At 36.2% G+C, this 12,824-nt stretch overlaps 1 protein-coding gene across 3 annotated transcripts in view; it reads right to left on the bottom strand.

The window, feature by feature from the left end:
• Positions 1–2,723: 2,723 nt before the first annotated feature.
• LOC145673723 (RING finger and SPRY domain-containing protein 1-like) overlaps positions 2,724–12,824 on the bottom strand; it is a 124,250-nt gene continuing 114,149 nt past the window's right edge. For all 3 annotated transcript variants that reach the window (XM_081743436.1, XM_081743435.1, XM_081743434.1), the window contains exons 12-14: positions 8,671–8,775; positions 5,124–5,234; positions 2,724–2,953 (exon numbers count right to left, since the gene is read on the bottom strand). In XM_081743436.1, the coding sequence (XP_081599562.1) occupies positions 5,141–5,234; positions 8,671–8,775 (199 nt within the window). In that variant the 3' untranslated portion in view covers positions 2,724–2,953; positions 5,124–5,140. The remainder of the gene's footprint in view (positions 2,954–5,123; positions 5,235–8,670; positions 8,776–12,824) is intronic.

Here is a 12,824-nt window from a genome sequence, read left to right as displayed (position 1 = left end):
TCAATTATGGGGGTGTTACAGAGTATGTGGAGCGAAATTCTTTGGGGGGAAAGGAAGGTGTCAATCGAAATTCGGGGGTGTGTTGAGAAGTGTAGGAAAATCCCTGCCATTATCCGTTCAGACATGTAGCGCGTCGTTCAGTAACATCACGTTATACAAAACATTCTCGATAAGAGTGCCGAATCATCCAAGCAATTGCTTGATACACTACATGTCTGAACTGAAATGCTACATCAAGATAAATACTTACATTTAAAAGCAGTATTCATATTTTTCCTGATACACCACGTGCTGGACATGTTACGTATTTCAACAGGTAAGTATGAATATAGACCTAAGCTGGAACTTCAGTGCTTGTATAGCTTAGGTATGACAAATCCATTTTTCGCGCAACATTAAAGTAAGAGAAAATCTTAATATGAACCTATGGGGAAAAGTTCATAGTTTCAGAGCTAGTGCTGTTCAAAATCGTGGAAAAACAACTTAATTTTATCTCACATTTATTTCGAGTTCGAGAAACAGTGGAGTGGTGGTCCATATTAGCGTAAAGCGTGGATTTAGATTTCTGGTCTTTCGGCACCTATGGGCATTTAGCCCGTTACGTTTGAGGGATGACGTCCCTCGACGAGCACACTATCCGGCGAAAGGGAAGGAAGGAAGGAAGTGCCCTAGGACCTATATGTTAGGTACCATCCAGGCATTTGCCTGGTATGAATGAGGAAAACACAGGAAAACCTCATTCAAGGTGGCTGGCTTGATAAAGCGTTTTATACTTTTTCGACCGATTACCCCCAACGGAATCGAAGCGTAAAGCAAGTCGCACATGCGCAGTTCAAAAATGTTTACTTCGTCAACGTACAATGGGTGTGCAGGGGATAATTTTCAGACATCTTCTCAACAGAATTTTCAGATATGCTTTGATGTTAAGATGGATCCAAAGAGGCAAGAGATAAGCCTTGACAGCAGTGAATACAGAATGCTTCGACAGGTAGTCGGAAGTGTTAAGAGACCGCCAGCACCAGTCTCCGTGTTCTACTGCATAATGCGTGCTGCGAAGTTTTGTTTCAGATGAAATAATAATAATAATAATAATAATGATGATGATTATTATCATTATCATCATCATCATCATCATCATCATCATCGTCGTGAAGTATACCGTGAAAAAATACATCGCAGTATGTGTTATTCCGAACACAGGAAACCGTGATACTGGCGGTTTCTAAGACTTCCGACTTCCAGCAAAACCATTCCGTGCCCACTGTTGTCAAGGCTTACCTTCTGCCTTCTTTGGACCCACCTTAAATTCAGAACACATTTGTAAATTATGTTGAGAACATATGTGGGAATTATATGCTGTAGGGATCCTCTGCACACCGAAGAATTATGCATTTTTGCATTGCGTATGAATGACTCGCTTTACTCTGATATGTACCGCCACTCCATGGTTTCTCGAATTCAAATTAACGCGTGGTCAAACTTAGATTTCCCACGATTTTGGACAGATCTGAAAACGTGTACTTTCCCCCATACGTTCATATGAACATTTTCTCCTATTTGGATGTGAGAAATCACCTCTTAGAGTTTGCTATAATAGTATAGTTCATTAATACCTTATCTATATATCATATGTGTGTGTGTGTTAGTGTGTAACCTGCACCCCATACACAGTATCAGGAAACTAAGTGATGTGACCAGGCCCGTACTTAGGTAAGTGCTATTCTGTGCTCGAGCACAGGGCGGCAGAATTTTGGATTTTTTAAAGATTCACAATAAAGTAATATTTAAAACTAGCAACGTGCAATCACGCGCAAGCACGAGAAAATATGTTCACGTTTTAATTCGCTCTAATTACAGTAGTTACTAATTAGCTAGTTTATCTGATTATTTTAAAAAATTCTTCCTTTTCCACTCCCACTCAAGGGTGAGGATGAACTTGAGCATCATAAAAACTGATACCGTCAAATCAGCGACTTCGAAAACTATGAATTCTACAATAATATCTGTCGTTTTCTATTTCTTTTAAAATCTCGCCGCCTCCATGGGGAGTGAAATATGACCTTGAAGTTGAATTGGGTCTCTAACTGTCACTATTCATCTCAGCGCCCCCAAAAACAATGAATTCAACTCTAATATTGGTCGTTTTAAGGGGGGTGGGCGGCAAACTATTTAGAGCACAGGGGTGCACAATAAATACGGGTCTGGATGTGACACTCGGTAGTTTGAAGTGTTTATTTTTTTTCTCTAGAATAGCGACATTCTGTAGCAGCAATTTAAAAAAATCTACGTGACTTCTGAGCCCCATGGTAACACTTCAGAAACTGGTTTAAAGTGTTCACTAATGAAACACACACACAAATAGTAGCAAATAAAGATTTTAGTGAACGCTTCTGCAGGTTGGAAAAACGAAATAGTGTTTCGTTCTTGAATCGGTTGTATTACATTAAATATAGTTACATAAAATTTTGAACTGTTGCTGAAGGGACGTTCATTATGAGCCTGTATTACTGTGTACAGTATTTAAATCAAAACAAATTGGATTATCTGCCTTTTCGGTTATGAAATGTTACTTAAATGTGAATACAAGTACTAAAAGATATTTATCAAACCAGTAGAAAATTACTTGGAAATAAATTGAAGTCAAGGAGCATCACTGAAACAAAATTAAAGGCATTGTAACTTCAGTTTTGGTTTTACATTTCGCAAGAACAAAACACCATATGTACAGTTAATACTGTTTAATTTTTATACAAGTATAACAACATTCTTTTGTGATACAGAAAACAATTCAACTGATCACACTTTCTTGCTCTATTGAAATTCTCATAATCAATCATTGTGAAGAATACGATGGGTAAATTTGTTATCTGCGCTTTTGCAGATAAAATAGAGCAAGACCAGACTCTTCTCCATCCATACGAAAAGCAGAGGGATCTTTGATTCTGTAGAAAATCTGAAAAGAAAGGGAAGATCAATATATCATATGACTAAAGAATGCACACCAGCGATATTCAAAACGATAAGTCCACAAATGATCGTAGTCACAGAGAAAATATTTACAGTTTAAAGCAATGGCACTTAATGCTTAATACTGTCCCATGATACTTCAGGTCAAAAGTTGGTCAACAACAATGTCTCATAGATTCCAAACAACGCTTTAAAGACTAAATTAAATTAGCTACCATATTTCTAACATGTTAAAGCAAACAGCACATGAAAGGTAAGTTAAATACAAAAGCACGCAACATTTGTGCAACAAACATTCCGAGTATTCGACATTAATATACTTTGGATGTGCATTACCCTGTTCGTGTCACTTGCGCTATTAATTTTGGAATGTTTTTTTCTAAAAGGGCCTATCTGATTTGTCATAAGCACCGGACAGTTCAGATATGTTTTTTCGAATGGCACTATGTCATATTATTACATATTTCACATTATATAGATGGTTATATATTGACACGAACTTTTACAATATCACATTTATTATTCACTGCTGGAAACTAAGGACGCTACAGTATCGCAAACATTCAAATTGTGGAAGCCTCTACCACACTAACAGTACAACTGAGACAGATGAGAAAATACACATCTAAAGTACCTTGGTGTTGGATACTATGAACATGAAAAAACGGGGAAAAGTTACATGAGGTTGAAAATTTGACTTTTTTCGAAAGGCTTTACAACAACAAGAATACTTACATAATTATCGTATTTAAGTACTTAAATGGTTTCCAATAGACGATCAAATCATTTTCCCATTTAGAACGAACATGCCGGAGATACCATAAATACTGGGCAAATTTTCAATACTGCTTAAAATTATGTGGCTGCAAGGACTTGTAACTACAACTACCAAAAGCTATTGTTGCAGTGTCCTTTTTCCAAAGAAAAGGAAAACAACTATCATTACAAACACTCTTTTACAAATACGCCATTTTAAACAGTATTGGCAGCTTTTAACATTTTTTATTATTTCTACGGAACGGTTTGAGAAATCTCATTGCTGTAAACGGCAAAATGATTTGTTTATCTATTGGAAAGCACATAAATATTTATGATATGATGATTCAACGCTAAGGTTCTTTGGATGTGCAATACTTCGTCCGTCTCAGTTGTGCCATTAGTGAGGTAGAGGCTTTCAAAATTTGGAGGTTTGTGATGTAACACTATAGTATCCTTGGTTTGCAACATTCTTTCTCGTTGTTACCATTTTTACAAATAGCAGTGTACACACAAATTCTTTTCAAGATAATTATCTTATGCAGAGTGTTACAAAAATTTGACACAATATTTTGGGAATAGATTCCTCACATCAAAATAAGAGAAAAACATTATATGGAACTGTGTGGTCGAAGGTGCATAACTTCGTAGTTATAGAGTGCAGAAAACGTACAGAACTTTAAAGGTCCATAGTTCCACTACTATAGAACCGATCGCAGTCGGGTCAAGGCATCACTGACGAACTAGCATGTGAACTATCCAAATATCCACCCTTCAGAGCCTTGCACAACCATTCTTAGAGAGGTAGGTGGAGAGTGATTAAGTACTGCCAAACAGCCTCTGTAAAAATAATTGTGAGAGCTCCTCCGTGGCTAAGCGGTTAGCATACGCGCCTTTGGCGTGGGAGACCCGGGTTCGATTCCCGGCGGGAGCTCATGTGGTTCGGATTCCACGTTAATCAGTAGGTCCACGTCTCATATAGCCTCGCTGCTGAAAGGGACGTTAAATTCAAAATCAACTCAACTCATCAAAAATGATTGTGCAAGTACCGGAGGAAAGGTAGATATTTGCATAGTTTATATACCAGTTCCTCAGTGATATCTTGACCCAACTACGATAGGTCCCATAGTAGTGGAGCTATGAACTTTTAAATTTCACTTATTTCATGTTTCACTTATTTCAAATTTCACTTATTTCACTTAGTTCATTAAAATTCACAATACACGTAGTTGCTTGCTTACTGCTGTTGAACTTAGGTACGAGCAATGCTTAAACTTATTTTACACAATTTCTCATTAGCTCTTCTACCAAAGACAACCAAGTTTTCTTTCACACTCGACCAAACTAGAAATACAGAAACTGAGAAGGTACTTAAGTTAATATCAATTCTTGTTACTTACTTGACTAACAGCATTTGTCACGTATTGTTCTCCTCCCTCACTATTTCTTTGATAAAAGCACGGCACATAGGGCATTCCACTAACAATGTTGCACAGGAGGAGCAAAATCCCCTGGAATGAAGGATAAGAAAAATATTTAGAAACATGGGTTAAATTTATTGAGAAATTTTCAAGTTGTACATTCCTCCACATCTTAATTGCGCGCCTGAATTTTTCTGTTCTTTAAAATAGGTAGTTTGACAGAAACACATTCGAAAGGGAAGTAAAAGGAAAAAAATTACGAGGCTTCCGAACATAGATCACAGTTTATTGTTTTAAATACTCAGTTAGTTAATTCTTTGTTAATTCAATGTTACTTCCAGAACAAAATACTACCTTCAGAAATGCAGAGAACTTTGTTGTAGGTTAAGAAAACATACACGCTTAAAAACACGTAAAAATACAAGGAGTGATGTAAGTTGTTTGTTAACTATCAACACAACTGAAGGAAATCTTTACAATTGTTTCGATAGCCGTGCGTGCCAAGTTGTTTCTTTATGTTGAAAGTCATTTTTTTTTACCCTGGTTGGAATCCCACTCGGGTTTTTTTTTAAATTCTGCTATCCTTGCCTTTATAGTTTTTTTTTTTTTTTTTTTTTTAATTATATGCACTACATGGGGTGATTGACAACTTTCTAACCTAACAAAAAATAGAAAGTTGCACAGGCGTGAAACATTTCTATATTCTCCAACATAATTCCTCCTCAGTGAGAGACTTCTTACATCGATCCAAATTTGTCTTAACGTGAAAAAAATCTGGAGTTCTATTGTTCATGAAGTCACTATTAGCCATAACACCACCTTCAACACTAATACAACGTAGTCAATTACTCTCAGTTAGTGTTATTAAGCTGCAAAACACCTTTGGTGCGAACGGTCTCGGGATCGTTTCTCGGTGGAGCCATCCTGAGTGAGGTTTTTTCTGGGTTTTCCTCATTCATACCAGGAACATGCCGGTATGGCATGTAACATAGAGTCCCAAGTTGCTTCCTTCCTTTCTACTTCTTTTCTCCCTTCCTCGGATAACGTGCTCGCCGAAGGATGTTATCCCTCATACGTGACGGACTTAAGCTCTTAGATGTCGGTAATGCCCAGAAATACATAAAAATAAATAAAAAAATAAGTAAATAAAAATTAAAGATGAGAAACAGAAAAAAGTTTTGAAAGAACTAAATCTGGTGAGGCAACATTTTATTTCTTTGAAGTTTGCTATCATACCCATAACCTTTCTGTTGTCTTTGTGCATCAAAACAATTTCAGACAGCTTTCCACGGTGATCTCACATTTTCTACCCCATTTCCACGTCTGAATATTATGCTTCGTGCACTGTAGTACCTTTCGATACTGGGTCCATCATGAGAATGACCTCAGAGTTCCAAGAAACTGGCCATCACCTTATCTCAAAAGGTCCCACATTAAGTATCTTGGGAGTGGAAAGGAGATGTGTTTTCCAATGCTTTCAAACCTGTTTTGTCTCAGAAGTTACGGGTGTAAATTATATCCTGAATTACGAATCTTTAATAAAATCTTCTTATATCTTATTGATGAAGATAAATGATGCATTCGCAAGCGAGCACCCATTAAGGAGAAAAAGGTGAAGCTCCCACTGGAAGTTCAACTGTTTGCCAATTTCCGAGTACTTGAAAATGAGGAAGAATAAACGATTAGCACATTTCAATAACATCTATGTACCGTCAAAACACGAAAAAATTCTATTATTCATTTCCTTGTGATCCCCTAGCGACTCCCTAAAACGTGACTTCTGAAGAAACAAAGGAAGTAAATCACAAAATCAGAAACTGTAAACCAAATACAGCGGAAAACTTTTTTAAAAAAATGAATAAAATCACCAAGTGGGATTCGAACCAGGTTTAACATAAAGAAAGAACAAACACGGCTATCGAAACAAAAATAGAGTTATCTTTCAGTTGCACTGATAGTTAGGAAACTCCTTAACAACCCTCCACGCTTTTTACGATTTTTTCGTTCTTCGTCGAAAAGTGTGTGTAATTTAACTAAGTTTTCTGCATTTGTCACAACATTATTTTATTCTGAAAATACCACTGCGGAAATACAAAATAGGAACTGGATGCTTCAAACATAAAATAGCGAAGTCTGTTGAGAAAGCTTCACTACTCCTACTCCAATTCTTTCCCCTTTGAATACGTTGTTGCCAAACTGCCTATTTTAAGAGACTTACAAAAATTCACGAGCGCAATTTAAGTTTATGATAAAACTGATATGTAAAATTTTGTAAGTGGGTAGAGTATTCCCTTTTAAAGTTAAATAAATAAATAAATAGTAGACAATCCAGTGTCGAAACAGTAAGATTGTTCTTCATTTGTCTTGGGTTACTTCAATTGATGAATTTATTATCGATCTATTCATAATGTTACCAAAATAAATTTTTAGACTGTGAGACACATTTTGAAAAGGTAATATTCAGTAAAAATACTCAAATGGAAATACAAAAATGGGCAATTCTCATTATTATAATCACTGAATATGATTTTTAAATTGAGTATTAATATTTAATACAGTAACAAAGTTTAATAAGGATAAGGAAATAATGTATAATTCATGCTATGATGAATAATAAATCTAGTATCGACTAGTAATAATAAATCTATAAATCTAGTACACACGATTAAAAAAAAAATCATACACAACTTTCTATTACATGTTTTACTTTAAATTCTTTGTACATCCTCTGATTATGGTTGCAGCATTGATATCTCTGAGAATGAAAGCAAGGAATGGTAACGTGAGGACTGTGATGTTCTTACTGTGCTTTCTCTGATTATGTTTTTGTTGGCAAAAAAGCACAAGCCAATTGAAATCCATCGCCAACTGTGTGAAGTGTATGGACAGGTGGAATAATGAGTGAAGAGTGAAGGCCAAGTGAGGCAGTTCCAGTGTTCACGATAAGGACCGCAGTGGTCAGCCTAGCCTTGTGTTTGATGAACTAGTGAGGCAAATCGACGACAAAATTCGTGCAAGCCGTTTCACGATTATGGAAATTGCTGAACATTTTCCCCAAATTTCACGGAGTTTGCTGAATGAAATTCTGATGGAAAAGCTTGGTTGCCATAAATTGTGTGCTAGATGGGTTTTAAAAGGGAGGTGGTCGGTCACCCACCATACAGCCTGGATTTGGCGCCGAGCGAGTACCACCTCTTCCCAACGATGAAGACATGGCTCGCTACACAATGCTTAATATTGACGCCGAACTGCATGCCTGTGTAAGCCAGTGATTGAAATCGCGTGTGGCAGACTTCTATCGCAACTGTGCTGATAAATAGCTTGAGAGTGTACCTTTTAAATGTATATAATACAATTTGGTTTGTTCATTCTATTACTTTGTTATTTCAAAACGTCTGTTACTTTCTTGACAGCCTCGTATATAATATAGCTGTAATATAATGTAATCTATGAATTAGATATATGGTAATACATTATTAGATTATATGATTAGATTAATGGTAATACATTATTGTGATAATACTACCTGTGATTGCATGGCAGCAAGCGCACTGATCCTCGTCTGTCGAAGCACAAACTGCAAGAATCCTCCCTTACACTAAGTTTCCGTAATTGTTCTAAGCGTATGTGTCTGAAAGAAAGCAAAATAAAACAATTTACACACATGTTAATTTTAATTAGTATAATTGATAATAAGGTGAATTTTTCCAAATCAAATACTTCTTGAACGGAAGTTCCTACATAAAGTAACGAAAGCACGTTCAATTTCATTGCGCGCGGGTCCGGGTGCAATTCCTGATGTGGGTTAAGATTGATCCGCATTGGTCAAATGTAGTGCAGAAGAGTGTGGTCTACTTAAAAAAAGATCGTGGGTCAAGAAAGCCAGAAACGATGACAGCGAAACTGATGCGCTGACGAAGCACAACTACATTGAACATTCACCTTCTAGTCCATCTGAGACGTTTAGAAAATGTAGCATCACAGCTCATTATTGTTTTAGATACGTATTATTGGCTCGAATTCATTTAGTGTACAGTAACTCACTCTAGAACACACAAAAATAATATTCCATTTGATGGAACCAGTAGGAAAAAGAGAGAGAGAAAGACAAAATTTTGAATATAATCTGATATGAGAGCATAGAGAATTTTCATCCGACCACGCTTTCGCATGGTACCTTGAAAACAAAAATACTGCTGTTTCTCCTGTTATTATCAACTTAACTCAAAATTTAGAGGTTTTATCTTTCCTCTCTCTCTCTCTCTTAAAAAAAATCTACATGCAGGGTGATTATAATTAAAGTCCCGGTTTAAAAATGCTATAAAGAAAGAACCACTTGTCAGAATGACTTCAAATTTGACCTGAATATACTTGAAGAAGGGGGAAACGGTATGACATAAGGAAACAAGTTCCAAAGTGCATCAACAGATGGAGCTGTGAGCGGCATAACGAAAGTGTATTCGGCTACAAGTGACATTTTGAATCGAAATATGACGGCTTTGGCATGAGTTGCAGATTAAATCAACTGTACTCCTCAATGTGTATGATTGTTTCGGTTTTGTGACGGAAAAAATAACTTCCAAGTGATTCAATAATTGTGGCACTGTTAGTGGAAAGAAAGCCTATTCACCGCGGCAAGGTCGTACCGCATTGGACGGGAAAATCGGTTTTTAATTATCCTTGGGCCAATGTCACTTGTAGTCGAATCCACTTTCGTTATGCCCCTTACGGCACCATCTATTGATGTACTGTACTTTTTTTTTTCTTATGCCATACCGTTTCCCTCTTCTTCGAGTATATTCAGTTCAAATTTGAAGTCATTCTGACCAGCGTTTTTTTTTTTTTTTTTTTTTTTTTTTATATACAGCATTTTGAAAAGTGGGACTTTAATTGTAATCACACTGTAGAACGAGTAGTAAGTTCTGAGTAATGTTACTAAGAATGTTTCAGAATAGGCAATATTTTATTGTTAAACGAGCAGGATCGCAAGTGGTGATAGAGTTGTTTCCAAGCCGCTGGCAGTGCTTATTGAAGTAATCACATGATTCAATCTTTTGAGCAAGTGGTTCCTAACCTTTTTCGACTGACGACACGACATCGCAACACACTTGCTAGTTTTCTTATTAATAATAACATAAATTATAATAGTGTCAGACTACAAGTTTCTATAAAGTAGTGATTATGTAACACTTGAGCATTTTTGATGCCCCTGGAGATGTTGGCTGGTACAGTCTGTTTTAAAATTGATTTTAAATAATTATGAGATGTTTCATCGTTTTTAAATTCTAAAATTTCGCGACACACTCAATAGGGCTGCGCAACACATCGGCTGGAAACCTTTGTTACAGCCGTACATCTTATTATTTTATTTTTATTTTTTTCTTTAACTGAATATTATGTGATTGTTGATGTTGGTTAATAATATTTAATTATGCTATGGAATGTTAAAAGGACGGCCGATCTCCCCTTCTTAATTGTGAAGTTACCAATTGTTTATATTGTATATATATATGTCTGTTTCTTTTATTTCATCTGTTCAATATGTGTGTTTTGTGTGTTCTTAAATCCCAATGATAGAATATTCTCATTGGAAAATTCCTATTAACATTATATAACGTAGAAGAGACTTCAAGGGTGAGACAAAGTCAAAGGGGTAATTCAGAACAGGATATGAAAGATTTTTGGAGATGTTGTTAGTAAATGGTCACCAGGCCTTACACGTGATGAGGACTTAAGCACTGAATATCAATGTGTCAATTTTTTTTAATATAACAAAAAATGTGTACGAAAAGGGAAAATACTTAGAGTCTATGTGCGCAGGCAGCTAAAATGCTGGGTGCACAAAAGGAAAGTTAACATTGGTGACAAAAGTACAAAATAGTCATAAGATCTGACGTAAGTTGCAGAAACTTGTCACGTTTTTAGCATTTACTATAAATGTGATGTCTCTCCAAAAACTGATGTAACTTCGTAGACGCACGTCATACTATAAACCTCGGGAGTCCGTCGGTAAATCTGTTTTTCGGCATTTATAAGTCTAAATTAACCGACGGACTTCAACTGTAACTTTACTTTCTACAAATAAACTGGGATATTAAATTCGTCTCTATTATTTAAAATACTTGCCGCCCCATGGATCTGTCTGCAGCTAAAGATTAAGAGAAACTTAATATGTTTGTTGTTTATTCACGTGTGACTGCTCGCATACTGTTAATCCTGAAGTTGAAATTATAAAGTACGTTCCGCTCGCGTGCTGGAGCTGCGACACCTTATATTACACAATATAAAGCATTGTAGCTGGCTGTGTATGAATAGTTCGAAAGGAAGAATACGAAACGAAAACTGGATTGTAATTGCAGGATAATTAATACTTAATATGTTCGTAGTGTCGATTACTATAATTATGATATTGTATATTTCGAATCACACCAGTAAACCTGGGTTCTTACTCCTTTAAAATGTACTTCGGAATATAGCTTTTTCTATTATTGAGCACTTCGAGTGCTTCCACATTGGTACCATTATCTCAAGCCACATCCTAAATTACATGACATGAGGCTAATGTTTAAATGAACGCCAGGCAACCAGGGCGACTGCCCGGGGCGCCAAAACGAGCCTCAAATAGTGAATTTTATAAGTGTTTTCTACAGACTTTTTTGGTTTATATTCTTGTAAAGTAGCGTCAAAAAGAAGAGAGTTTCCACCATGGAAGAAGAGAGTTTCATAGTACTGGGGGGGGGGGGGGTGACGGCGGCTGTATCGATAAATGGAGACATGGCATGTAGAAGAAAGAGTGGAGGCGGAGTTTGTATTGTTTATAGCGGGCCATGTTCTTTGTGAACTTTTCCCAGGCAATCAATGTTATTAGATTTTATATGTTACTCTTTTAAAATGGTAGTGGAGGGAAACAGTAAATACATCACTTACTTTTGGTTTGTTAGAAACGACACTGCCGTACCAAACTGTCGGCCTAGTGTCTAGGAGGTGTTATTGTTTCGTTATGTACACTTCTTGCCAAATCAACCATTTCGACAGTGTTTGTGAAATCGAATATACCATTCTGCAACAGCATTAGAGGGGATTAGAAGCGGCATTATGAAAAAACAGCCATCATGTCACCATTAGTAGTATTCAATAAATGTTGTTCGATATTATTTTGTGTTTACACATATCAGTACATAAGTAATAATAATAAAAAACACAATGTAATTAATATCATATTATATTTTTAAGTACTAAATGTACCTATATTATGTACTTGAGTATTAATTTTTCTTTTTGAAAATGCGTTTCAAATATTAAAATCCACCGTAATAAAATGTAAAATATAGGCAAGGATTAGGGAGATGGAGGGGGGGGATGACAAAAAGTCACTTTGCCCGGGTGAAAATTTTGCCTTGGTCCGCCCCTGTTTCTGCTTTATCCCTGTTTATTCGTAATAACCATAGTACTCGACACTAAAGTACTTTGAATATATATTACTTTGGCCGTTTCAGGTTGAATACAGCCGATTTTCGAAACGCAATGACTGAAGGCCTGTAACAAAGAAAGGATGTCTCATATATAGAACTTTTTAGGAAGTACAGGATGTCCAATATACAATGCAACCCGGAGTTTGGAATAGTAGAAATTTTGAACTTGAAGCGATACACAAATAATGGTCATACCAAATGAAGCTTT

The sequence above is a fragment of the Thermobia domestica genome, chromosome 17 (genome assembly GCF_964235325.1).
Source record: "Thermobia domestica chromosome 17, izTheDome1.hap1.1, whole genome shotgun sequence".
Lineage (NCBI taxonomy): Eukaryota > Metazoa > Arthropoda > Insecta > Zygentoma > Lepismatidae > Thermobia > Thermobia domestica.
Note: the sequence above shows the minus strand (reverse complement) of the source record. Positions and strands in the feature narration are given on the sequence as shown.